This window comes from Clavelina lepadiformis, chromosome 3 (assembly GCF_947623445.1).
Source record: "Clavelina lepadiformis chromosome 3, kaClaLepa1.1, whole genome shotgun sequence".
Taxonomy (NCBI): Eukaryota; Metazoa; Chordata; class Ascidiacea; order Aplousobranchia; family Clavelinidae; genus Clavelina; species Clavelina lepadiformis.
In genome coordinates this window covers 250,961-278,045 of record NC_135242.1, presented here as the reverse complement: position 1 = coordinate 278,045, position 27,085 = coordinate 250,961, and the positions used below count along the sequence as shown (strand labels likewise).

Sequence of the window (27,085 nt, the reverse complement as noted above, 5' to 3'; positions counted from 1 at the left end):
AGCGAAGGCGCAGAAATCGTGGAAAGTTTCAGAAACGAAATGTCAGAGAATCGCGCCAACTCTCAAATTATTATGTAGACGATTTCGAGGTCTAAGGATGAAGATGTTTAAACTCAAGATGTCGTCACTATAAAGTTTTCTTAATTTGTTGGCAGGATTTATCATTTTCAAGCGCTTATGTAACAGAAGGTTATTATTATGACTTCATTGAAATCATTTATCAAGATATTCGTCGTTTATGTTGTCGTCTTTACTATGACGTATAAAAGCGAAGCCAGAAACATTCCGGAATCATCCTGTGAGTTCTATTCTCGAATTTCTTTTTAAAGTTTGTTATTTAACTCTGAGTGATTATGACATTTTGGTTCAGATGGGAACATCTATTATTTATGACGTAACATTCGTCTCGTTATCTTTTGAAAAGCTTTCCGGGCTATCTCATCGGCTCGATGAAATGGCGAATTCGTCTCTTGTGCTTTCCCATAAATTATTAATTTTTTGTTCCAGACTCCTTTCGAAAGCGAATTTCGAACGTCGAGAGATGCAGAAATCTGAAGAAAGTTCTCTCCGTCATCAAATACGAGAAAGCTTGTGGTAAGACAACTTAACTATGATGTCACAATATTTAAACAATGGTTCTCAGACCATGGCAACTTCGGGACAAATTTATTCACTCAACTAACTAAGTTTGATAACAAATCACATTATCAGATCATAATTACTGAAATAATAACTAGTTAACAAAATGGCCAATGTCGTCGATTCAACCTACGACAATGCTGCATTGTTAGTAGTTTGTTACGTAAGTACAATTAAACTCACGAATGTTGGTTGTGTCGTCATGGGTTGAACCGAGCTGTAGACAACCTGTCGGCATGTAGTTCATCTCAATGCTTGTGATGTAGGCAGCATTTTGGCGCACGCTCGAAGATATAGACTGAGTTCGCGGACATCCCAGCGCGATTATCTCGCGAATGTAGAAGAACGACCCGATGTCGGTATGCTTCGACAGGAATACGGCATCATCGACAGATTAGTTCGCGAATTGGAGAAAAAATATTTTTCCGACAGATTTACTGAAGGTGATTACGACGGAGGCGTAGACAATCAATTGTCGAACGATTCTCTGCGCCTATTCAAAGGTTGGACGAAAGCGTTACTGGCGAGTGGCGAGTAACGACTTGGTCACGAAATTCTCAGGAATTTTTTTGATTTCCTATTGGCTGGAACAATGGTGAAGAACCTTGCGTTTGACCAATAGAAAAACGCCACGTTTGATGAAGATTTCAAGTCCTAACGTCACAGCAACATTTCCAAAATTTTATTTATTACATCATTTCAGTGTTATTTTGTTTATATTTATTCTTTGTTACGTAACAATGTGTTCACTGTTCAAAAATTTTCACAAAATATAAACTGTGGCAGTCTATGACGTCATCACGAAGAACATCGATTTCTGATCACGTGACAGTTTAATTGATTTCTTCTGACGCAATGGAGGGCGATCCTCCTCGGGTGGGAGCATTTAAGAACAATAACCTTTGCTTCTAAAACCCTTGGAATTATGACGTCACAATACTCCCTTTAGCTAAATATCAAAAATATCAAATGATTCGTTTTCAAGCTAAATTTAGTGGAATGTGGAAACGTGAAATTAATTTTGCGATTATGACGTCAGAATGACAATTAGCAAGCTGAGGCGAACTTGTCGAGCAAAATATCAAAATATTGTTGACCAAAACCACGTGACTTCTACCAAACCACCAGACAAATTTGATTGGTCGAACAATTTCACGCCACAACGAACACAGGAGCAACAAATTCCATCAATTCTCAAACAAAGTTTTACGCTATCTCACCGTGACGTCATCGATGCAAACGGCGTCCAGAAAAGTCGTCACAAAAATCCGACGACGTAAGCGACGAGATAAAGCTTCTCGCGACTCAAACCATCTTGTGAGAGGAGGAGCCGGAAAGAGTTGTGTCCGTCCCTCCACAGAACGTTGCTCATGAAGTGGCGACATTCATCCGACTGAAACGAGATCTGTCGCAATTATTCGCTCATTTGAACCAATGTCGTGCGATTGCTAAAATCGATTATTACGTCACTATGATACCTCCCTAGACGGCATGATTGGTTCCATGACCTGGTTGTTTATGACGACAGAGCTGACGTAACAAGGACCACGCATTCTGCATTTGACGCTTAACCCGGCCCCGACCATGCCGTGGACAGCAAATAACACCACCCCTTGCTCTACAACAAACACGTCATTAATCCATGACGTAATCATGATATGACGTAACGACGACGTCATACTTGCGGATAAGGAGGGCGGGCTGATGTGCTGGTTGAAGGTGACGAGTGGATGCTCCCGGATGTTGTAGGTCCGGATGCAGAAGAGGGGAGGACCTTGGAGGAGGAGTCCGAGCTTGGTCAGGTGGGATCGGATGCAGGAATCCACCGACGCCTCGACCCTGGTCAGCAAAAGTCGGTCATCATTGGAGCCAGAGAGAAAAAAAGAAACTCCTCACCTCTGCTTGTGACGCTTCACCATGGCAACAGCAGCAGCCGCCTGACTTGAGCTTATATTGAGCGCACTGACACCATGCGGCGATCTTAAGCATGGATCCGCGCCCGCTTGAAGGAGACAATGAGCAATATCAGCGTGTCCGTTCTTGACCGCCTGCAAGAAAAACTCACTCATGCGTGTCCCTCAACAACTACGCGTATCGAAGGATGACGTCACCTTTATAAGAGCGCTCTCCCCGGTGGTGGTCTGGAGATTGACGTAAGCACCAAACATGAGAAGCACCCGCGCGGTGATCACGTGACCCTTCTCGGCGGCAAACATCAAAGCGGTTTGGTTCGACTTGGTCTTCGCGTTCACTCGCGCCCCGTGGTAGGCGAGAACCTTGAAACAGAGGTTGCAGGTTCAAAACCCGGGCAGGTTCCAATATTAGCCGAGACAACCCACCTTGACTATCTCACTGGAGCCCGCAGATGAGGCGACCATCAGCTGAGTCACACAGACCGAGTCCTGCATTTCATAAATTTCAGGTCATCTCGTCTCATTATCCAGTAACAGGTTAGGGGAAGTACCTGGTGCTCGAGGTTGTACAACTTCCTCTCGGACTTGAGCGCTTCGAAGACCATCTCATAGTTGTTGGCGCGGATCAACTGCCGGAACTCTCCGTTCGTCACATCTCGCTCCAGCCTGCAGGGGGGTTCCCCTAATTCGTGGTGTTGCTCAATCTCTTTCAAAGTAACCTGTGATGAAAGAGAACAAATTCATTACGCAACCGATATATCTGACGTAACAAACGTGTTATTGTCACCTCATCAAGGTCAAAGTTCACTTTCACTTTCAAGTATTCCGCCATATCTTGAAGTTGATATTTGTCCGAGGGCGACGTTTCTGCGAACATTTCAGTATTTTCTTGATTAAATAACAAGAAAATTTTCATTGAAGAAATTTGAGCTCACCCTGGTTCTGGGTTGGCTTTGTTGGTGGGTTCAAAGGTGAACTCAGCTCCTGCTCAAAGACCTCGAACATTGATATACCCTCCCTTCGAGGTAAATCCCCTTTATTGGCACTGGTCGAGGAGTCTGTCGGGGCACTGCGGGTCGCCTTACCCGGCTTCACCCGGTCCGAGGGGTTTCTCAAAGTTTTTGTGGGTTCAGGAAGCGCCACCTTGTGAGGAGTATCGTCCTTTTGGTTCGAACTCAACAAATCATCGTTCTTCACTTTACTCGGCGCAACCTGGGGTTTGGTTCTAACTGAGGGGGTTTTATCCGGGGCACTCCTGGGAGGGGACTTGGGAAGGGGCTCCTCCTGCCTCAGGAGCGGATTATTTGATTTTGTTTCTATTCTGTGAATAGAAATGGGGAGCCATACTTGTGCATAGACATCACATAACAATTGAACTTACATTGCTTTCCTGTCGATGTGCTTCTCTTTCCTCGGAGTGATGGTCGGGACGTCGAGTTCCTCAAGAAGAGCAGAAAATGGCCTCAACTGATCAAGAAGTTGGTTGATTACTTCATCCACTGCTGAGTAACACTTTAAGCTTCTTACCTCGGCTTTCTTCTCTTCTCTCTCTTTCCGTACAATTTCTTTTGCTCGCTTCTTCGCTTGCATTTTTTCATGAACAGCAGATTTCAAAGCTGCCAGTGTTTCGACGCCTCTTTTTGTCGCTGCGTGAGAAGTTAACTTACATGTCTGCACTCTCTTGTAAATGTCAGGATAATGAGTCTGTTGCAACTCACCAAGTTGATTAGATGTCGCTTCACTTGAGCGATTTTCCTTTTTATTTGAAGCTTCTCTTTTTTCTTTCTGTGCTTTTTCTTTGTCGTTATTTTCTTCTGCTTTCCTAAAACTTACTTCCTCCTCAAAACTCTTCAAAATAAAAACAACCACATCTGATAAATTTAAATGAAACCATCACCACTTTACAACACAGGAGTTTTCATTCCAAAGGTCAGAATCATTGATAAAAACTTCATCTCACATCCCATAAATTAAATTTCTCTTAAGATGCCATGGCCAAGAAAATATTGCTTTTATACAATTTATCCAATGGTTCGATTTCTGGGTTAATCATTATTTTATCAACTTTTCATGCAAATAATTTGAACAATTAAGCCGATTATTGGATTAAGCCGATTATTATTTTCCATAAATATAAAATTTAATGTTTACCAAAAAATCAGATCAATTTCTTGAACAAACTTACTGGCAACTTTTTCACTTAAATAATGAAAGTTTTCAACTAATTTTGAAATATCGATACGAGCACCACATATATATCATCACACCAGCACCACACATATATCATCACACCAGCACCACACATATATCATCACACCAGCACCACACATACCATCGGCGTCGATTGTAACCCTAGCTCTAGCTCTGTTAGTGTTTGAAAAAGCAAATCAATTAAACTGGAGTCAACAGGATATTTATCCAGTATGTTACTGTTTCTATCTGGTGCACTATCTTATCTCGGCATAGAAATAATAAAATGTAAACCTCATCACTAGGTGGTGCTTCAGGCTCCGTGGGAATTTCCTTTGTGTCTTGAGAATTCAACTTCCTGCTTTGACCCAACTGGTCATCAAGGTACTCAAGAACCTGCACAAAACCTAGCATTTTAAGATCCATCTTCCACATCAACCATCCTCCATCACTTACCGGACTCCTCATGGGATGATCTTCCTCTTTGCCATTCTTTGCTTCTTCGTTCTAAACATGAAAGAACTCATCATTTAATTCTAGAAGAAAAGCTAATTGAGTTTCGTACTTTGCTCTCATCCTTTCTATCGCTCTGATATTCCGATTCAGCGCTCTCTATAGCCGGCTTCTTTTTCGGACCGCGCTTCTTTCCGATTGGTGGAAGAGGAGTTGAGCTAACTACATTATGAAAATCATAAAAAATTATTTCAGAAGCCCAATAATTAGGGGGATCTCCCAAGTTACAATGAGCTCACTTGGATGGCTGCCACTAGATGTCCCCCTTCTTCGTTTCACCTTCGAATACAAGTCGCCGGCAAAAACATCGATCCGGCCTTTCTCCAAGTCCTCCCAGAACGGATCCTTGACCTGTGGCTCCTCCTCTGAGGAATCTGAGGAGGAAGACTCGCTTGTGGATGAAGCAACAATCTTCCTCCTCCGTCCTGAACAACAGATCAATCTTCTTGCAACTTACGACGAGATTCTTCACGAACTTACGACAAATATAAACATCATAAAATTTACCTTCAGCTGAGCTTCCCCTCCCGCGACCTCTGCCCCTTCCACGACCCCGAACCCTGATAGGGGAGTCCTTAAGTTTTTGTTTTTTCCCGCTCCCTCTCCTGCCTCCTCCTCCTGTCCTCTGATCCACCTCTGAATCTTCGTCGGAGATCGAATCTCCTGCAAATCAAGTCTTGTTCAACAGCTTCAAATTTAATGGAGACATATGCCAAGAACTCACCACTTAATTCTGATCCTTGCGAACTTTTCTTGATCGGATGTTGGGCGATGTAGTTCTGTGTGAGCAGGCAGTCATGAACACGGCACGACACAACAAAATAAACAGGGCAATTACCTTCAAGAGGTCTTCGCAACTCAGCAAATTGCTTTCAGGTTCCCAAGTCTGGGCTTCAGGGCCGTCGTAACCCTTCCATATGACACTGGAACAATAATTTAAGAATAACGTAACAAATGGGACCTCCACTTACCCATCTATAAAGCATGGCTCAGTATCAAGCAAGCGTTATTTCTCAACCAAAACTCCCAATACTGTATCAATAATCTGCACATTTTGTGAATGCAAGGTACAAGCCAAACTCTACGATGCCAAAGAAACTGTGGAACATGGCATCTACCGCCATCTCGTGGCTAAACGTTTTACATTCTACTTTGGCACTGGCCGTGTGAGGTTGCCCTGGTGCTTAACTTTGTAGCCTACTGGTGGTGGATTAGGTTTTTATTGGCTGATAACTCACAATCACTTGTCTGCGGGAAACTTTGCTCGACCTGTCATGACCCTGTATCGTCTTAATTTCTTGATTCCGCACAATAACCACAACACAATTGATGGAAGAAACTCACCAGTAATACAACTCGCCATTGACCACAACATGGTCCATAATCTTCTCAACCTCGTAGATATTTTCATCTGATTCCTGGTCACTCATGTTCACTGCTTCAAATATTTATGTAACTCTACATTCCTGTCATGCAAGATTGGAAAGTTAGTGAAACAATTTAGACCCACTCACAACCTCAGGCTAAATCCATTCAGTGCCTGAGAAATTTGTGCACCAACAACCATCTAATTCTATTGCCGAATAAAAAACGTGTGGCATTTATTTTGTCTGCACTGTAAATTTAGTGGCCCAGTCCACATCCATGTTCACTTGTTTTAAATGAACACCTTGCACCTAGCAGGTCACACCATAGCATGCTAGGTGGAACAAATCTGAGCAGTAACAAATTGTGAAGTGACAATTAGTAGACTGCTGAGCACATATGAAAGCTGCTATCTCAATTTTGTGTTGAGCAACATCATGGATCTGTCCATTGACCACAGTAAAAGAATCTTGTTAAATAAATTTCAACAATTTCACATAAATTCATCAGACAAACGGTGTCTTGGCGTATGCAACTTTTTGCGATTCAAATCTTGAGCGAATCACAGAGTAAAGTCTGTTGTGTCCGAGGCGATTTTCTTCGCAAAAAACATTGAAAGCTAATTTCATTCACACAGAATTGTAATCGAGACAAAGCAATAATCTGAGGGAAATAAAATATTTTAATTGCTCCTTGCGAGGTAAAGTTTGTTCGTCAATAACCCAGAGTAGAAAGTGTGACAATTGCACGCACAAAAGTTATCAATGTGCCGGACTTTGTCGTCCTTACGTCAATTCATAATAAATAAATAAATAAAATCCAGTTGCTTGTAATTATAATAAATAAATGAAGAATTTAGGCTTCAGTGCACGCCACCCTAAAATTTGTGTCCTTTGTTGTTGAAGACTGTCGTACTTTCCACTTTCCATGCCAGTATTTTTATTTAGAATTTGTGGGATTTAATTTCATTCAGTTTCTGCAAAAACAAATAAAATTCCCCTTAAATCCCCCATGATGTAAATTTAAAACTTTACAGATAAAAATGCATCATCATCAGGCATCATGGTCTATTGGTGCCGCACATCAGTCATGCATCAGTGCATTCATGCTCACGCTGCTTCCTGAGCCCCAGGCAGAACTGCATTGTCGACCTCGGCAAGACCTTGGGTGCGAAAAAGATCTAAAAGTAGATTTCACATTCATTGACAGGCTGCCAGGCGCTGGTTTTCATGTTTCATCAAGTCTCTGTCAGCCTGTCTGCTAAAAAACTTGTCATGAATCATGTAAAAATGCATAAAACCTGTCCTCACCATTGATTAAATGCATACACAATTCAGTGCAACACTTTCCACTATGGACTAATCCAGATTGGAAAGTTTGCTGAGGGGATTAAAATCCACGAATTGCTCTGAGCGTAAAAAACTTAAATTTTTCTTACGCTTGCGCAGATGCTTCACAAATACCACAGAGTATGTTTTGTAATGTGTGGATCATGTCTAGCAATGGCCCGGCTAAGAATGCGCAAACTTTATTGCTTGCTTGGGAAGATTTGGATTGTAGCCAAAACACGTATCATAATAATCAGCAAACCAGTTTTCTTCGGCAATTTGGCACAGTTTAATTTAATTTGCAATTTGGCACAGTTTAATTTAATTTGCAATTTGGCACAGTTTTCTTACGCAATGTTTAGTGAGTTAGGGATTTCAATCGTCTATTGCATACTTCAATAGCAACTGGTCTGCTACTTCAACTCTAAAATACCACAAATGCCAAGTCTACTCAGCTTAGTGATTCATAACATTCGTAAAATAAAAACATTTTACTGCCTAGTGTTTGGGTGTTATAGTGAGTGGAAGCTTGTTCCAGGTGTTGCACTGGGGTTGAAACACAACTAAATTTTAAGTATTAGTTCACCATGATCTGCTATTCAATGATGGGCGCAATCCAACAGGCCAAAGTGCGCTCCAGTTTGGTTAAAAAGAAGCGATGGTTGGAGTATATTTTAATTGATGCTTTCTTATTTGCAGTGAAAAATGTTAAGGCACAACAGAAACACTACTTGAGAGGTGATTCATAAACGTGCACACCAAATTATTTATCTTCGTGCCAATTTATAATAAATAATCGTTAAAATAAATGTTAAAATGTAATAGGCCTATTTGTATTATATCTGTATTTGTAATATTTTGTTAATCTGTATACTTGGCGAAATAAAATCTCTCTCATTCTCTATAAATTCGCGAGAAAATGAAAAACTTGCATGATAAACAATAATCACTGATTGCAGACCGGACTGCAGAGTATGGCTGTTTTCAGCAAGATCTTGGCGACAAACAACCAAAAATGACAAGTGCAGGTTCGCAAAAATGCTCAGATGCAATGGAAGTGTGAGCTTAAGTCTGCAATTACACAGTTTGACTTATTCAAATCAATTGAAAATAGAGCGAGGAGAAGTTGAAAAGAAGTATTGACTGTGCCTATGCCAAACTCTGCGGTCTGGATTGTAGGTCGCACATATGGTCCCAAATAGCAATTACACAATTATCTACACACCATCTTTTTAAGCTCTTGTATTGCTTCTGTTTATTTTTCGCCATTAACTGTGCGGAGCAAAAGTTACGTTGCTAACAGTTGAATAGTTAAGGGTCTAGTATACAAGTACACAATCACAGGATGCCTTTGTATGCTAGTCCCAGCTACTCACATTGGGTACTATGACACTTTATCGAAAGACACTTTATCGAACGACAGTTAATCGAACCGACACTTTATCGAACGACACTTTATCGAACCGACAGTTGATCGAACGACAAACTTTGACAATAGCTTCAAGCAAGATTTTTGCGTGTTTCTCAAACATTGAGACAATAAGCCATTGTGATGTGCGGTCTTTGTAATGGTGTGCATTAATGAATTGTGATGTATATATCATAAAGTTGACGATTTATATTTTATATTTGTATCATAAAGTTGACGATTTCGCATGGCGGCCGGCCCGCCATGTGAAATCGTCCGGCCCGAAACATATTAATAAGTTATCACAAGACTACGGCCTGCCGTTTCTTATTGAGTTTCAAACTGCAGTGTTAGCTCTGTTTGAAAAAATTGTGGTATTGTTACGCCATAAGTTGGTATTGTTACGCCATAAGTCGCCACAATGCGTTCAGCAAGCGTGTCTCAATGTCCCATCCGACGCTTCGCAGACTCGTCAAAAAAATAAAGCAGGAACAAGGTTCCAACGAAATGTTTATTTGAGCAATTGAGTGCTGGAATTGCTGGCCCACCTCAGAAGAGGCGCTACGACGCTGTCAACCAACGGCTGAAGAGCATAGTCGAAAATTATGACTCAACGAATATTGACATAAAAGTTATCTTCGAGCAATTGCACACAACTTGTAATTAAATGAATGCGATTGAAATGTGCACTTCGTCAGTTGTCGTGCTTTTAACAGTGCATATCGTCAGTTGTTTCGTTAAATTGTGGTTCTTTTAACCCTATCCTAACCAGGCTCGAGAGTTTACTAAAAAACTAGGTGTGGCCGACCCCGCACACACATTTGCAATCGTTAATTACTAGAAAACTATACGTCGTACACTGATGAGATTTTTACAGGTTAGTAGAAACATCATCTGGCTTCCTGTATGCCGCGCCCCCGCTGTGCGGAAAACCAGCTGACCGCGAGAAGAGAACGAAAGAGAATAGTTAGTCAAGTTATTGGTGCGTACATGAGTAATGGCTCGGGTTCCAAATAGCGACTGTCAGAACAGCGACTATCAATAGAGCGACCACACGACAGCGATTCATTTAAAACAGCGACTGTCAATAGAGCGACTACACGACAGCGATTCATTTAAAACAGCGACTGCCACAACAGCGACCTCACTTCTTTTATTAAATCCAAGGCTTACGCGCACACGCACTTCCATCCCCCACACCTCTCTACACACGTATGCACGCAGAAACAGGCAAATACTGCGTAGTGAAAGATTGAAACCAAAAGGGACTTTAAAACAACATTTTATTTGGACTATCCATAGTCACATGAAGTCACATGATTTAAAAAGCAATAAAATAAAATAAAAATGCAATAAAAATCAAGACACGTTTATTTCTAAATTGCGAGCAAGGGCTCGAAGGAACTGCCGCAGATCATACTGGCCTCGATTTTGCTGTATCCCGTGAAAAAATTCTGTTGCAATTTGACAGTAAATGACGGACTTTAGATGAGATTAAATGCTAAAAAACCCGCAGAGAGTAAAGCGCGACTTAGAAAAGGATGACATCATAAGACGAAGTTGATTCAATCGGTAAACTTAATTTTCGGGCCTGACTCGGACTTAAAATTAACTTTTCCAGTTCGGACTTGTGTTTTTACTTTTGGGTCGGTTTTGGGTTAAAAATATAAGGCCCCATTACAGCTCTGCATTTTACTAAACATTATTTTTTTTGCAAATTGTAAATTTATCTCGCTTTCACGATCCTTGTATGTACAGTATTATATTTTTTTCACTCTTTTATGAACACTCTTGCACTTCGATGTAACTTTGGGTACGTTTATTTATTTACCAAAGTCAGAGAGATATTAGAAGTTTTTAATGTAATTTTTGTTTTTATTTCTTTTACAAAAACACGCTAATAAATTTATATGATAAAATCATATGTTACATTTTCACTGTATCCAGCTGTCTTCTCGTATAATCCGCAATCTAGTGTATCACAATAGGCCTTCCCTGCGGGTTTGTTTTGATTTGGAAAAATGGAAAGCCTAGTTAAGTCGCTATCATAACAGTCGCTGTTTTAATGCGGTCGGCATTTAGACAATCGCTGTTTGGAATGTCGCTCACTTGATTACGTCGCTATTATGAAGTCGCCATTATGACAGTCGCTGTTTTGACAGTTGCTATCCTGCCTGGATGCCATGAGTAATACGCTTCAATGCGGAGAGAGAGCAAAATTATGAAAATATGACAATATCTCAAAAATTACAAAATCCAACTTTATCAAACAAACATGGACAGATAGCTGAACATTTTTTATGAAAAGTCACCAAATTTCAATTTTCTATAGCAAACAATGCAACTGTACGCCACGTTTTGCTATGACTGTGTGCGGGAGAAGCAACAGTCGATTCGATCAACTGTCGGTTCGATCAACTGTCGGTTCGATAAAGTGTCGTTTGATCAACTGTCGGTTCGATAAAGTGTCGTTTCGATCAGCTGTCGTTCGATTTAGTGTCGTTCGATAAAGTGTTGTTCGATAAACTGTCTTTCGATTAAGTGTCGCGTCACGCTCACATTGTGATGTCCTCTGGTTATGCACTTGTATACTAGACCCATAGTTATTAGGTTGGTCCTTTTAGACTCCAGCTACTCAAATAGAGCCTTTTTCGATTTACTGTCAGGGTGGCAAGATTTTTTGATCACCTATAGCAGTGCTGTAACCAGGGTTGGGGAGCCGGAGCCGGAAGCGTTGGAGCCAAGCATTTTCTCCGGAGCCGGAGCCGAGCTGGAGCCTTTTTAAACATTTCTTGTGGAGCCGGAGCTGGAGCTACAAAATATTTATCAGCTCCAGCTCCAGTATTGAATATAACAAACTTTAATAATTTGTCTTAGCTGCTATTTTTAAAACCTATAGCAGGGGTCGGCAACCCCTGGCACGCGTGCCACTTAAATTTTACATTGGACTTTATCAGCTGAAGTCACCAGACCTTGAAAACGCTGCATTTGCCCCAACGCTGTTTTCAGTGTTGTTGTTGTTTTTACAAAACTACAATAGCCGTTGGCACTGACCTCAAAATATTTTTGTTGTTCGAATTGTTTTTTTTTACATTTTCGTTGTGGTGATTTCGTTGTTTGATTTCAGACTAGCAAAAAGCACAACAAAAGTCAACAAAAGTGTGGCTTCCCTTGTTTTTCATTCAGCTTAAATCTGAAATGTGTGTTTATATTTTTTAACAGAATTTTAAGCGCTGCAGTGCAGACTTCTAAACCATTGCATCCTACTGTGACAAATGCTACAATACACTCTTAATGGAGCCGGAGTCGCTGTTTAAAAGTTTATAGCTCCGGAGCTGGAGCTAGTGGATGAATGCTTGATAGCTCCGGAGCTGGAGCCGGAGCCTATGCTTTTTTGCAGTGGCTCCCCAGCCCTGGCTGTAACCAAGTAATTTTTTTAAGACTCAAGTCAAGTCATTTGGGAAGTTCACTTAAGTCAAGTCGAGACAAATTACTAAATTTCTCAAGTCAAGTCAAGCTAAAATATAATGCAAGTCAAATCAAGTCGTACAGAGAAGAAGGCAATATTACCGGCTAACGTTAACTTAATGTGCACGTTATAATATAAAAACTTAAATCTACCTTGTAATCTAAAACTCAGTTTAAACCCTAAATGACTAAAATCAACTTCTAGCATATTCACTTCTCTCACCTACTGACCTAACGCCCTATATCTACGAATGACAGTATATCGAACGCGTCATAGACTACCCACACCGTGCTACTGATAAAATGACTGCAACCTTGCTGTCCCATATTTTACAACCTTTAGCATTACACTACATACGGATGTAGGATGTGCTTCTTAACGGTGCATTGTTTGATCTTCAAAATTAGAACATAAATAGCCTAACTAAACAGCCTTGGTGAGACTCCTATAGTCCTGCACAATAAAACACATGCTACAGTAGAGTGCCAAAGCGTAGGTACCGTTACCATCCAGTTATCATAGGCTGGGCCGGCTTTAGCAAGCGCGGAATCCATTGTTAATTTTAATAACTTGATGCAAATTGTAGTGACTGTTTCACCTTATGTAGGTCACGCAGCCTGATGATAAAAACAGGCAGCAGGTTAAAAGAATGGGTTTTGAATGAATGAAATGAGGTTTCATTAGACTTAGATTTACATTAGAAAGTAGATTTATAATAGGTTTAGGTGTTCTATGTTAATAACATCTCAGATAGGTTAACAAGAAACTATTGAAAATAGCTTAGGCTATTAGTACGCACGTTTCTTTTTCGGTGAAATAGTGGCAAATATTTGCAATTCAGCTCGCATGAAAGCCAATTTCAATAAAACACGGTAATTTTCGCACAAAAAAACTTATTTGCTAATTTTCTTTTGGTGCCAAGTAGCACAGGCCCAATGTAGTAGCATCGCTTGCATTCGCCTAATACCGGTCCAAGCCTACTGCCGAGATTCAGTACATTTCAAAACATTGCATGGGAAAGCCCCGTAGAAGATACCACATGAAGGCCTTCCGATTTAGACATCGCAGAAAACTCTGGCTTATTTAATTGTAACTTGTAACAACTTTGTGATTTCAATTTTATACTTTTTAATTAAACTTTGAAAGAGACATTAGGATAAAATAATTTGATGCATTACAATAAGTGTAATATCTTATTTGGGACAAGGTTGTGGTTAACCCTTCAATGTGAGTTGCAGTAGCCTATGGCAACCTAAGAGAGGTGGGGATGATGTTTTGTCAGGTTCGTTTTATGAGGTGCGATGAAGGCACCTGAGTCATCTGGAGCGAATTTAGTGCAATGAGGCTACAGCCTTAATTTGACATTCTCTAAATCTGAATTTTTTATTATCCTGCTTAAGACAAAGTTAGAAATCGGAATGAAAAGAAAGCGACAAAGATGCCAAGACATTTTTCCTCATCAATAGCAAATGTGATAGCGTCAACTAGCGACGAGATGGATTTCGTTCAATTGCCGCTACAATAGACCTTAGTTGAAGTTTTTTTTTATCCAACTGAAAACTGTGCGCGTTTGTTAAATTGCATAATTGCTAGTTGAGCATCTCAGCACACAAACGAAGATACCAGTATTGCCAACAAAAATCTACTTCACTGACCAGTTTAATCGAAGGAAAAAAGCCGCCAAAATTTAAATTCTGTGGGATTTTGGTGCTTTACATTCCATAACTACTTTTTATTTTGACGTCACATTTAAGTTTTAATAGCCTACCAGCGACCAAAATACTTGCAACCTTAAAAGTTTGCTGATACCACCGCTTGTCATTTAGAAACGGTTTGTTCACAGTGCAATGTTTTGACCTAAAATAGAACACATTCTTTCGTCTTGGTGAAATTGCGTCATCACCCACCTACATCTATGGTGTTTAAGACTTATTTCTTTTGTATTAGATGGAAAAGTTTGCATTTGTACCAGATTTAATACCGATTTTTCCTAATTTGTCATGTCATGGAGGGAAAATGCAATTTATCAACGCAACTTTATAACAAAGGAAATTATTTGTTAATTAAATCATGGTTTAATCGTCAAACATCGAAATCCGACACAAATACCTGTCCCATCTTGGTTCACCAGGGTTGTCTAAAATGAAACCGAAAAGGTTATTTTCATTTGGTAATTCGCTCAATGAGTAACAGAATATTTTACCAAACTTACGCGTTTAGCTTCAAGCAATGTCGCGTTTAACGCTTTTTCATGCGGATCGCATCAAGTTGACTCTACTTGAACACATTGTGGAGTTTTATGAAACGTTATAGGACAATCAGGCGCGCAGACCGCCATAAAGACGTAATTTCCGGGAGTTTGCTATGTAAAGTATCGGTTGAAAGTGAAACAGGCTGAACACGGAAATACGTCATTGCAATCCGCCAAGGCAGCTGCAGCAATGATGTCATGACAGCACGACTAAATACTGTGCTTGGATTCCGAAGCACGCTGCCAAGTGGTGAATTCAATCACCTTGTACGCAATACACCAACCCATACACTACTTTCTACGATTTGCCTCGTAATGGAACCTCTAATGCCTACGCGGTGCTTCAGATCAATGCTGGCCACTTAGCCCGGTATGTAATGGCCGCCACCAAACACCGGCCTGCTACTGGCCAGGTATTCAACATTCCACCGAAATTAAATTTACGTGGTTGCAGACCTCACTCAAGTGCAAGCTTCTGACACTCAGGCTGCTGTTTATGCTTCCGCGACTATCGATCTGGTTCCTTGAACCGCCCTGTGATTTGCTTGTGCGGGAGCCATAGCAATAAGTGCACAGAACTCGAAATAAGCGCCGACTTTTAAAACCTGACAATAAAAAGAGAAAAATGCCAAAATGACGTAATTTATTAAGTATCCTGAATAATAGTGAGCGGCCTGGTTAGATGTGCAATAAAATTTGTTCGCTTCATTCTGCTTTCCTCGGACGATTTCGCTTCTTCTTGCCCGGGGTCGACCACTCTGTAGAGGCAGAAGTAAGAGAAAATACTCGGCCTGACACGAATCTTATGACCTTGACACTCACCTTGGACGTCCGCGCTTGCTTCGACAGGTTGCTCGGTTACTGGTGACTTTACTCTCAATTCTTCCTCGTCACACGCAGTCTGCAAAATATGTCGTCATGTTAACCGCGTCACAATCACGAGGTGACGTTACAATATGTATTTACTTCTTGTGTTTGCTTCTTTCTGCGGCGTCGACGAGGTTTCTTATTTGCGCTTTGATTGGTCGAATTTATTGTTGCGCCCGCCCCAACAACACTCTGCTGGGTGGCGCTAGAAGTAGGAACTTTTTCGCTGTCGCTTGATTCCTCCTACAACAGACATCTCATAAACACAGGTGAAAACCAAGTTGACCCGAGATGAACTCACGAAGTAGGTTGGATGATGCTTGGTCGGGGAGATTGCAACTTTCCACTCGTCATTAGGGTTGCTCCACAGTGCCTCCGGAGGATTCCAATCCTCATCCTTGGATGAGATGTCCATGTTCCACGGGTCCTCTTCAACCAACGCCGACACAGAATATCCCTCTGGCTCCATCACGAAGTTTTCACCTCCCATTAACGTTGTCATGGTTACCGCGGGCGGGATTAATTTGGAGGAAAGTTGTGAGAAAGTGGACAGCCCCTGAAGAACAAATTGAAATAAAGCGGAGAAAATAATAAAAATATGAGATCGCGATGAAATTGTTGAAGATCGTTCCGCCCACAACAACAGGTCCTGGGTTTCAAGTGAGAAATCCCAAACTCCCGCCTTAAAACGCAGGTCTGTCTTGTGAGTGGACTTTAGTGATGCTCAGCTGCCACCACCAGGATCATTGCAACCACTGTCCGCCACCACTAGAAGGCGGTACAGACGAGTGCAATTGTCATGGTAAGTGGCAATGAATTGATGAAAGCATTAGAACACAATTATGAGATGTCAGTGCCCAGAAATCGATTGACGGAACTCCAGAGTGTTTCGTTGAGCTTGAACCACGTTCTGAGGTTTCGCCATCGAGTGACGGCTTTTCATCCTGATTCGTCGAAATGAATGGGGTGGTTGCAAATGAAGACGTCGGCAATTCCAGCCTGAATAGCTTACATCTTCATATAGAACCCTCCCATCAGAGCTTACTCGATTCTTAGAGAGTGTTCGTGGTGGTTACCTGGGTGTACATTGACGAGCTTCTCACCCAGTCTTCGTTACCCTGTGTTGGGGTTGGCGTGCTCACATGGACCCAATCTTCAGTCTGAGCCTCATCTTTCCAAGCCCCCAACTCCCCAGCTTGGTCCCCTAACAACGAGCTTTTTGTCAGAACTCATAAAGCTCACATTGACAACTTCTAAATCCAATTAATTTTACACAAGTTAATGTTTAGTAAAAAACTTGGTCCATCGAAGCCTCTGACCACTACTGAGCTACTTTTGAACACAAGCTTCTAAATCATCAACTTCTAGTCAAAGCAAATTAAAATGTCTGTCTACGGTTTGAAGTTAACAAGCATGCTGCTGTAGCGTATGGAGCGCGCAGCCTGTGCGATGGATTAGTAGAGGAAGGCAAACAAAGAGAGGAAATAATATGAAACCATACGATCCAGTTTCCTTGCTGGAAGCCTTAAATGATTTATTGCACGACTCGTGCCTTCGATGGAACAGAAAAGCTGAAGAAATTAAACAAAAAACTTTCTGAAAAATCAAACAATGGAAGAGAAATATCTTAACCAGACAAATACTGTCGCATGTAGAAGCAGAAATAATGAAACATTGACTAGATGGTTGCCTGTGTCGACCATCAAGAGCATTTCACGCCTTGCTGACATCATTTCCTGCCGTCTATTTATCAAACCATGTTTATAGAAAACCGCTCGTGTTTTTAAATGCGCCGAGGTCAACCACAGCGAGCAGCTTCCTCTTCATAGACATAGAAAGTGAAACGTCGTGACATGCGAGGCGATGAGCGAGGCATTCATCACACAATCCAAGCCAAGCAGTTAATACAAACACAGCACACACAGAACGTTTAGAATCATATTCAAGTTTTAATCATTTCAGGTATAAACAGAATTCAAGCAAGGAGTTTTCTACAACAAACATTACTGTGACATCATAAACCCCTAGCGTTAGTGTAACCGAAACATGAAAGCCGATATCTTACACGAAGCCTCATCCACACCGAATTTATCTTGCAAATTTTGCCAGATTGATGAAGCTAGCAAGCCAGTGCCAGTAAATCTATGTTTGGAGGCTGCCTGGCTGGCATGCGGCTCCCACAATATAAAATTGCCATCTTGTTTAAGAGATGATGGGCTGATGTCACCAAATTGCAAATGTTTGGCGCCGTTATAAAGCTCAGCTTTGCCAGTATCTAATAAATTTAGGTCGAGCAAATAATAACATTCGTCCACACAATGATCATGAGCACAAATGTAAGCAGAGGAAATTTTACGCACCTGGCTCAATCCACGTCGGAGGGGAAGTTACACTTGGCCACGACAACCCTGCTGATGCAACAAACAGATGATTATGATGTAGTAGGATCTGTTGGAATAGCATCCGCACAAACTTACATCAAAAATCAATTAAGAGAAGTTTTATTTTCAAAATGCGTCATAATCATTCCTATGAGGTAATAATCACTCATAAACCAGTTAAAAAGAGTTACCACGCAACGTACTGCTGCGATGAGTGATGTCTATGTAATATAAAAGATGGAAATAACTCACCGTCGCCTACTCCCATCGGGGTCCAGGATGTCGCCTGTGATGTTGAAAAATTATTGATCAACGCCGGCGATTTCTTTGGTTCCAACACCACTAATGACATCATAAACAAAATATTTAAACAAACGGCGCAACAGCAAATATCATCTTAACCTAATCACAGAACTAATTACTTTCAGTGATGGCCAAATAAACTCACAAAGCAGTGCCTTGCCACTACTTCATGTTGAAGCTGAATATCGACATAATAAGAGCAGCATAGACAACATGATACGTACGTGGAACATTTGACTTGCTTGATGGAAGCCAGTTTGATTGCTCCAAAATAGTAGAAACCATAGGAGTTCGGTTGACAACTGGGCTGGGTTTAAAACCTGACTGTCGCTTGCTCCCTCCATCCTGCCAAGTCTCACCAGCAGCTTGGGCAAAGCGTGGAGCGATATCTGTGCATAGTGATAGAAGGACACTGTAAATTTTTCTTGTATATTCACTCGACTAACTATAGGTTGGCTGTGCAGTGATTAGGCAGCCACAGTGAGGCTCTGCCCCCAATAAAGGAAGGATGTTGGCAATATTCAATCATGCCAGGCTGCTACTCCCTCCATAGGAGAGAAAACATGCGTTGAACCATGTCACGATTTGGGTCGCAGCATGTTGGTCACTTCACTGCATCGAAGGAAAAATAGTTTCAGATAAACAAAAAAGAGAAGAAATTTAAGCCAAGAACAGAAGCAGAAGCTTCATAATTGCTGTGACAGATGTAGAGCAAAATGTAAGAATGCAGAGAAAAACTGCGCACTTTGCAGATGAAATAAGACTGACTCAAAATATGTTGGTTATGAATCTGACACCACTATGCGCGGGGGCAACACAATTTAAAGCAAACACAGTGAATGGTGGAAGCCGTCACTCAACTTCCCACTGCCATGTCAATCAAATTTACATCACAAATAGAGCTGTATGACATCATATTATGTCTATTACGTATTTCAAATGAGAAAGGAATATAATAAGGTCAAAGCTGATCAAATGTCACGTTTACATCATAATGATGCAACAAAGCATGTATTGCTTGACACAATATATGTTAGGTGATTGGGTTGGCTCCACATTCAGCAATTTTGACGCTTTAATTCAAAGCATGTGTTTATGTGGAATTTATTGGTTGACTGCTGCCATCTAGAGGAAATTGCAAAACAGGACTCTGAGCTCAAAAAGCTTGATTTTGTTTTGAACGACGTCCAACTATTTTGACGTTGATCCTTTGAACTGCAGATTGTTTTTATAACGAAGCATTCGAATTTCAAACCAATGAGGTGGACACGGTTAATTTGCCATCTACTGCCATCTTGTGGAAGGTCAATAAAGCATTAATACGACAAGGGAAGTGCCACGGAAATAATGTGCCCAGCCATTCCTGAAATTTGTATATTCAGCAACTCAATTGTTAGACAATAAGCATAATTGTTTCATCACAATGAAATTATTATTTCCATCAAGCTAACTACAATTGGTTGAGTTACAGCCAGGTAACATAAATCGGGGTTTAAACAAGACAATTACTTTTTTGCTTCTAAGTTCATATCTTGATACAACTGAGCTAAAGGACTATTGTCATTTGAGACAGCATGTTAGTTGGAAAACAACCAGATCGCAGACAGTATTTGACATGAACAAAGTAACTTGCGATCTCATAATCACCTTAATCTTAATTTAGTGGTTATGCTACAAATGGTGCAATGTTGTGAGGAAATGTCAACATGGTGCCGGGTCTTGTTTAAGATTTGTCAAATATCTTCAAAGAATCTACGATGCACTTTACACAACACCAAGTAATTTGATATCTATTATTTTCCATTATGTCATGTCATAGAAATATAATTACTTTTTGCCATGCTTGGGACTGAGCTGTAAGATGGCAACGGCAATTTGCTCGCCACTGAAGTTATTAAATAATCGGCAGAATCTTGCTTCTTGCGTTCTCTCCTTAAACTCTTCTGTTCCTTGGTGTCCACCGTCTGCCACTCTCCACCTGCACATAGAAATCTTAAACTAAGATACATATAAATGAAGGAAATGAACTTAGTGTCGCTCGGGAAATCGTGAGAGATTACAGGAAAGTCGGTTGGTTTCAAATTAAAGTTCTAAGTCTGAGCATACGAGAGGCGCAAGCGTAGTCGCTGAGGAGAAGTTGAAAGAGTCACCTGTAGGCAGTGACTCTAGCAAAGTCATTACTGTGAGTTGGGTTCATCGGTTTTACTCAGCTGAGGTCGCGGCACGTGGAGTCATTTGTGCATAAATGATATTCAATTGCTGGACAGAATTGTGACGATAAAGTCATTTTGGCGACATTGCACTTCTAACGGCTATCGCATGAAACGTTTATGTGATTTCTATATCTGGATGGCCAATGTGCAGAATATACAAACATAATGAGTCTGTAACGATGTTTCTGTCTGTGTGTGATGACAAGATGTTTATGTTTTGTGATAAGAGTCATTGTTTCCTCATAAACATTGCATGAAGCAACCGGATGACTGGGTAGACAAGAAACAACACAGGAATTAAGATTACTATTTAATCTTACCCTCCTCCACGATCGATGAATGATCGACAACTTCCACAACCTGGTTCTTCTTCTTTTTAGATTTTGCCTGAAAACAACAAATTACATAAACATCTTAAGCTAGAGTAAACTGTTCTGCATAAGCTTATTTACCTTTTGACTTGTACATAGCCGCATACGTCCGAAAATATCTCGGGCGGCAAAATGTTAATATCATCAAGTTAGTGGCTAGGCTTAAAGTAACATCTTTTATAAGTTTACATGAATAGCAAGAACTCCAACGCTTTAAACTGTCAATTTGAACACCATAGCGCACACACAAGTTAAGCGAAACAAGTTGATTTAGGCCTAAACTATATCCATTTGGTCATATAAGCCTGGAACATGCTTGGATTGGACATGTTATGATGTTTAAAATGATCAATTATGACATCATAACAGACATTGTTCTTCTCTGTCTGCGTTGGTAATATGGTACCAATAGTTTTGAAACTGTTTATTAAATGTTTTGCATGTTGCAGTTAGTAACACCCATTCAATTTTTAAAATGTAAAAGTCGCATTTTTCTGTTAATCTTAACATCCAGCATTCATCAGTAAATAAATACTTTGGAGAAAGTTAAAAATGCTACGATGTATATCATAATTAATAATTATATATTTATTATACGGCTAATAGTGCCCTCTGGCCGATTTTTCAAATTTTGGTATCACGTAAGGGGATTTACCATAATATGTGTGACTACAGAATTCTTTACATCTGACATCACCACCTTTGCACCAGGCCTCACCCTGAGACCACTTGGTTAATGCAGAGTAAATATTAAATCTAGCTTCATGTTTCAGATATCTTCATAAAAATCAATAAACGCGAGTCGACATAATATAAACATTAATTAATTGAATTGTAAACACAAAGTACTGACAATTTTTGTTGTTTGCGCCACAATCCGATGGTCTTCAGAATGTGAGGTTAATGAAGTCTTAATTTCAATATTCCATTCACAATTAGCATACCAACAACACATATAATCTTGTGACATCACAGTAGGAACTTTATATTAGTGACATCGCACAGCTCCATCAATATGACTAATTGAGGCGCTGACTTGCCCTGGGGCTAATTACCTTTTTCTTTTCAAATTTTTTCGTCGGCTGGTTGTGACCACTTTCCGGGGTTGGAGTGTTTGCTTCACCGATTTTGTTGGCTTTCGCAGTGACGGACGATAAACTCTTCTGCACAGATGAGAAGAAGTGACGATTACTGGTATATCAAAATATTCCACTCTTGCCTTCACAGAGACATCTTATAACAATCTTACAGGTTGGCTTGAAATGTCGTTTGGTCGATTTCGCTTTGATCTTTTCTTCTTGTTTCCACTTTTTACGGCGCCTTCCTTCCCAGCAACAAGGAGAATTCGCTTCTTAGAAGATTTCGATCCAATGAGGATCTGGACGAGTTTGATGATGACCAAGCAGATGAGGACAAGGGAGGAGAAGATGACCCAGAGTGGGATGTTCATCACCATGGCAACTTGCTTCACTTTCTCAAACATCATTCAGTTAAAACCACGTCACACACTCTGCAAAAATATTGACTCGAGGTTATGAAAGTGTAGACTGGCCGCGATCTATCGACAAACAATGGAATGCAGCACAAATACAACAGAAAGTAACTAAATACGACAAAAATAAAGGAATTCTCCAAAAGCGTCTGGTTACCACTGGACGAACTTGATAATAGTCATTACAGAACCACAAAGCAAAAATAGTTGATAACATAGTTTACTGGGGATCATGCATTTAATGGAGCGAAGAATTACATCAACTCAGCGGAGCACAACAAATTATACATTCGTCACAGGCAATGTCTGCGTGCCTTTTTTGCAAGAGAAACATTATAAATCTCGATGAGAAAAAAAAGACAAAAAGTTGACATTTGCCTGACTCAAAGCTGATTTGTTCAATGGTGCAAACATCAACGATGAGGGAGTACAACACAAACAAAACAAACTGCTTGTGGGTTTTAAGATCATGTTCATAGACTACACTCTTTCGAGTAACATTTCTTGTGGCCCTTATGCCTTTGCACTCCGACTTCAACAGAATGGAGTTAAAAGGTATTAGAAAAGAAATTATGTCGCAATATCTCTTCAACACTCGACCTGATATGGGAGTAAAAGTGACCGCATTCCTTTTAAACACTGGCATATATTGACGCTCAACACAAAATCTTCATAAGTATAAATGCTATAAATGTATATGCAAGGTTCCACTGCACAAGAGGTCCCATCACAATGACCACCCTTCAATCAACGTGGAAGATATACAAACGAAAGTTACTAACTTGCTTTGCTCATAAGCCCTAATATATGGAAAAATGGTGACAGGTGGTTAACTGTCCACACTGTATGCAGAGTAGGCTGGAAACGGTTTACTGTAAAATGCACCTTGTACACCTTTTCACACCCCATTTTTAGCCGTCGTGTGTCCTTGATCTCATAAGAATTGCCAGGTTTGCATGCACAAAATTTATCAACGTGCACGCCAAATTTATTTATCTCCACACCGATTTATAAAAAGTAGACAAAAAATAAGGATTCAGTTAACGTCAAAATTTGCGTCTTTACACACACGATTTCTCGTCAAAAACTGCCGTTTATAGCCTATTCCAGTCTGGCCTAAGCTATATAAAAAAGGTACCGGTAATGCTAAACAAGTGAGCGATAATGGGAACTTTCAGACTTTTGTTCAAAACATGTGGGTGAGATCAAATGGGTGGCCGCATATCTTCTGAGATGAAATGTACGATTTCTGTTGTGGGCTGTCACGCCTACAGTATTATCATTTATCAGGCTCAGAGCCTGGTAATAGACTAAGTCTTGCGTTAGCCTGCAAAGTCACAGTTAAACGTGGTCCTTGTATTAATACTTGTTTAACGAACGTCAGCTTCTTGTCTTCTCGGTACGGTAAATCCGACCTCTTCGACCCCAGGAGGCAGGACATCCTAGCAACGCCCTCCGACAATCAGCAGCTTTGAAACTTAGTCATTTGTGGTTGTTATTTGCAATCTACTAGCGGTGTCAATGTGAACATCGGTTAGCAGAAGGTTTAAGATGTCTACCATAATCATTCTCAGTTAACCGTCGTCTTTTTTCCCAGTACTGTACTCAAGTTTAAGTCAACTGAATATTTGATTTATGTTTTTGGTTAGATGTGAGGTCACGTGTCAAGCAGCCACTGCGTTGTACCGCGATCCAAACTCGAACGCCAAGTTATGTCATGTAAAGGAAGACATTACAATAAATATACATTTACAGGTAGTTAAGTTGTTCCTGCCGAGATCACGTCAATTGACCGGCAACAAATTGGCCGGCGGTCAAATGTGTAGTAGTGTAGTGTCATATGTGTTTTGCAGCGAAGTTCTTTTAATGTATTACTCGTATTTCGGGAAGTATTTTTGTTTATTTAAATAAATGTTTCAATTTGTATTAAAATAAAAATAATTTTGTTAAAAAAAGGAAATAATTACAAACAATATTTACTTTACATGTCATATACGGTTCCACGACATATGACCGCGAACAAACTCACCGGAGACAACTGAACGTGACATAAATTGACCGCGAACAAACTGACCGTGATGTAAATTGACCGCGAACAAACTAACCGGGAACAGACTTACCGGAATGAAAATTGACCGGGAGGTAAATTGACCGTGCAAGTGCTGAATTATTGTATTTAAGTTGATGGTAGTATATGATATGTAAAGTAAATATTTGTTTGTAACTATTTCCTTTGTTTTTAACAAAATTTTTTTTTATTTCAATACACATTGAAACATTTATTGAAATAAACAGAAATATTTCCGGAAATACGAGAAATACGAGTAACAACATTAAAAAACGTTCACTGCAAAACACATATGACACTACATAATAAGGGCACTAAAATTTACACAAACTGTTATTTGACAAATAAGGAAGTTTATTGCGCAAATTGTAGGTTGTGGGCGATGCCTCTGAGAAAATCTAATATGTTATGACATTTAATAATTCGATTGTGCACTACTCGTGTGAGGTATTACACAACGAACATATCTGTCATAAAGACCGCATATGCTGGCGGTAATTGTTTGAATATGAGCGAGGACGATTGATGGTTGATAACTTGTTTTACTTCTGCTTCGATGGAGGAGTTCTCATTTCTCAAATTTGCGTGACTATGCTGTTAGTTGCTTAATTCTGTCTATACAAATTACTAACTTATAAAGTTCCCATTTTATTTATTATAACACAAAGGCTTTCGCCTTCGGGCAAAGCTTGCTGAATGTTACATCGCGCTCAGTAACACGTGAGACGGTAAAAGGGAAAGATTGAAAACATTACATCAGTATTTATATGTAACACACCAGTTCAAGCGAGGAAATTATCTGACGTCATTAAGGAAAACTCAAGTCTGGTAAACAACTGAATTCCAATATCCCAAATTAAATTCCAAACATTTCAAAAACAACTCATGAGTTGTGACGTAATCGTCACAATGTCACGGTTTGCAAAATCTTCAACGATGGTTTGAAGTCGCGCATCCAGATCCTTGTATTTTCTCCTTTTGACAGGAGGCCCTTGGGCACAGAGCGCCTCAATCTTGTTTTTGTTTATGTTCTGCAATTTCCTCAAAGCTTCTATAAATTTCCAAATGGTTGGGTATTGCATTGATAACATCTTGTTTATTAGATTGTGGTGCAGTGAGTCCATTGTTACTACATGAGATAGGCTACAACGCATTGTTTCATAATCTCATCAAACAACTCGTCTAGACCGGGAAAATGCATGTAACAATAGGAAATCTATGAATAAAGGTGAAAAACCCGTAGGGTCACCCTACACGGGGCCAAAAAACTCTACGAGTGGCAACCTTGACTGCAATACACATACTAAATTGGATAGTGACTAGATGGTGAATTAGAATTTTGACCTTTTGACGGCCAATTTGTCGCCGGTTAATTTCATCGCCGGCCAATTTGTTGCCGGTCAGTTGACCACTACCAGTTGTCGCCGGTGAATTTGTTCACGGTCATTTCACGTGATCCCGTCATATACTACCATCAACTTAAACACAATAATTCAGCACTTGCACGGTCAATTTTCAATCCGCTCAGTTGGTTCTAGGTCAATTTATATCACGGTTAGTTTGTTCGCGGTCAATTTACGTCACCGTCAGTTTGTTTGCGGTCAATTTCCCACGGTTAATTGTTGTAGAACCGTTCCTGCCACTAGCTTGATATCATTTTATCGGAAAATAACATATGTAGAAGCACAGGCATAACTTTACGCGGAGGACGTCTAAAAATAGCGTCAGTGTCTCTACTTGTGTTAAAGACGACTGATTCGAAAACCAAATTGTGATTGATTGAAAAACACAACGATGCTTTCGGCAAATAAACGTGGCGTGCTGCAAGTATCTAGTGAGGTAAATGCTACAATGTATTCTGCGGACGATGTTAAAAATAGAACAATCGGACATAACATGACCTGTTTCAGGACACACAATAAGAGCGCGGTTTATCAATCCGACGACAGACATCTACAACACGCAGGAGAATATTCTTATTTTGCCTGTGTTCGTCGTGACCAAGTCGAGTTTATAATTGAACGTGTGCTTTGCGGATGAAAAAAATAACCTAGGCAAGCGACATATCACTTCATGCAGATCTCAGTGGAGTGTATATGATGCAAAGCACACATGTCCAAAATGTTGAGCAAGAAGAAATAAAACTGGAAGCAAAGCCGCGACAAAGTGAATGTTTTTTAAAATAAAACAAACTTTTTACCTAAAACTTCTTGAACTTTATTTTCTAGTTTTTCCAAACTGCAATAAAAGCTGTTTACTGCTGAAATGCATGATAATTGTTTAAGGTAAGGTTGAGAGATAAATGTCTACACAA

The 27,085-nt window shown here is 40.2% G+C and overlaps 3 protein-coding genes across 7 annotated transcripts; 1 reads left to right on the top strand and 2 right to left on the bottom strand.

Annotated features, from left to right (window-relative positions):
• On the top strand, positions 1 to 1,429 carry LOC143449312 (uncharacterized). Its single transcript, XM_076949459.1, has 3 exons — positions 1 to 298; positions 508 to 594; positions 906 to 1,429. The coding sequence occupies exons 1-3, from the start codon at positions 199 to 201 to the stop codon at positions 1,175 to 1,177; spliced, it is 459 nt and encodes a 152-aa protein (XP_076805574.1). The 5' UTR covers positions 1 to 198; the 3' UTR covers positions 1,178 to 1,429.
• On the bottom strand, positions 1,352 to 9,363 carry LOC143449310 (uncharacterized). 2 transcript variants are annotated; one of them, XM_076949457.1, is made up of 21 exons: positions 6,600 to 9,363; positions 6,094 to 6,178; positions 5,980 to 6,034; positions 5,763 to 5,918; positions 5,495 to 5,680; positions 5,308 to 5,417; positions 5,199 to 5,249; positions 5,037 to 5,138; positions 4,271 to 4,400; positions 4,080 to 4,198; positions 3,934 to 4,019; positions 3,488 to 3,873; positions 3,340 to 3,419; positions 3,104 to 3,271; positions 2,979 to 3,041; positions 2,751 to 2,915; positions 2,536 to 2,687; positions 2,321 to 2,478; positions 2,118 to 2,257; positions 1,860 to 2,044; positions 1,352 to 1,588 (listed from the first exon to the last, which is right to left on the bottom strand). In XM_076949457.1, the coding sequence occupies exons 1-20, from the start codon at positions 6,683 to 6,685 to the stop codon at positions 1,898 to 1,900; spliced, it is 2,625 nt and encodes an 874-aa protein (XP_076805572.1). In that variant the 5' UTR covers positions 6,686 to 9,363; the 3' UTR covers positions 1,352 to 1,588; positions 1,860 to 1,897. The 2 variants fall into 2 exon arrangements, with proteins under 2 accessions (XP_076805572.1, XP_076805573.1); XM_076949458.1 differs by having other exon boundaries at positions 1,354 to 1,588; positions 1,860 to 2,032; positions 6,600 to 8,774.
• A 6,339-nt stretch (positions 9,364 to 15,702) lies between these two features.
• Positions 15,703 to 22,740, bottom strand: LOC143449699 (uncharacterized). Of its 4 annotated transcripts, none has more exons than XM_076950006.1 (13): positions 22,461 to 22,740; positions 22,267 to 22,374; positions 21,161 to 21,227; positions 20,459 to 20,605; positions 18,852 to 19,016; positions 18,577 to 18,666; positions 18,304 to 18,354; positions 18,009 to 18,218; positions 17,020 to 17,147; positions 16,245 to 16,499; positions 16,043 to 16,186; positions 15,899 to 15,977; positions 15,703 to 15,834 (listed from the first exon to the last, which is right to left on the bottom strand). In XM_076950006.1, the coding sequence occupies exons 1-13, from the start codon at positions 22,695 to 22,697 to the stop codon at positions 15,782 to 15,784; spliced, it is 1,734 nt and encodes a 577-aa protein (XP_076806121.1). In that variant the 5' UTR covers positions 22,698 to 22,740; the 3' UTR covers positions 15,703 to 15,781. The 4 variants fall into 4 exon arrangements, with proteins under 4 accessions (XP_076806121.1, XP_076806122.1, XP_076806123.1 ...); XM_076950007.1 differs by having other exon boundaries at positions 18,304 to 18,351; XM_076950008.1 differs by lacking the exon at positions 18,009 to 18,218 and having other exon boundaries at positions 22,461 to 22,739.
• Between the last annotated feature and the right edge of the window lie 4,345 nt (positions 22,741 to 27,085).

What these genes read in the sequence shown, in the direction of transcription:
- LOC143449312 (XM_076949459.1), top strand. Translation starts at nt 199, where the DNA reads ATGACTTCATTGAAATCATTTATCAAGATATTCGTCGTTTATGTTGTC. An exon ending in AAACATTCCGGAATCATCCT is followed by an intron (nt 299 to 507) that starts GTGAGTTCTATT and finishes TTTTTGTTCCAG; the next exon opens with ACTCCTTTCGAAAGCGAATT. An exon ending in CAAATACGAGAAAGCTTGTG is followed by an intron (nt 595 to 905) that starts GTAAGACAACTT and finishes CTTGTGATGTAG; the next exon opens with GCAGCATTTTGGCGCACGCT.
- LOC143449310 (XM_076949457.1), bottom strand. Translation starts at nt 6,685, where the DNA reads ATGAGTGACCAGGAATCAGATGAAAATATCTACGAGGTTGAGAAGATT. An exon ending in ATCATCCCATGAGGAGTCCG is followed by an intron (nt 5,139 to 5,198) that starts GTAAGTGATGGA and finishes GGTTTTGTGCAG; the next exon opens with GTTCTTGAGTACCTTGATGA. An exon ending in AAAGCCAACCCAGAACCAGG is followed by an intron (nt 3,420 to 3,487) that starts GTGAGCTCAAAT and finishes AAATGTTCGCAG; the next exon opens with AAACGTCGCCCTCGGACAAA.
- LOC143449699 (XM_076950006.1), bottom strand. Translation starts at nt 22,697, where the DNA reads ATGATGTTTGAGAAAGTGAAGCAAGTTGCCATGGTGATGAACATCCCA. An exon ending in AAGCAAGTCAAATGTTCCAC is followed by an intron (nt 18,667 to 18,851) that starts GTACGTATCATG and finishes TGATGTCATTAG; the next exon opens with TGGTGTTGGAACCAAAGAAA. An exon ending in AGCAAGCGCGGACGTCCAAG is followed by an intron (nt 15,835 to 15,898) that starts GTGAGTGTCAAG and finishes CTGCCTCTACAG; the next exon opens with AGTGGTCGACCCCGGGCAAG.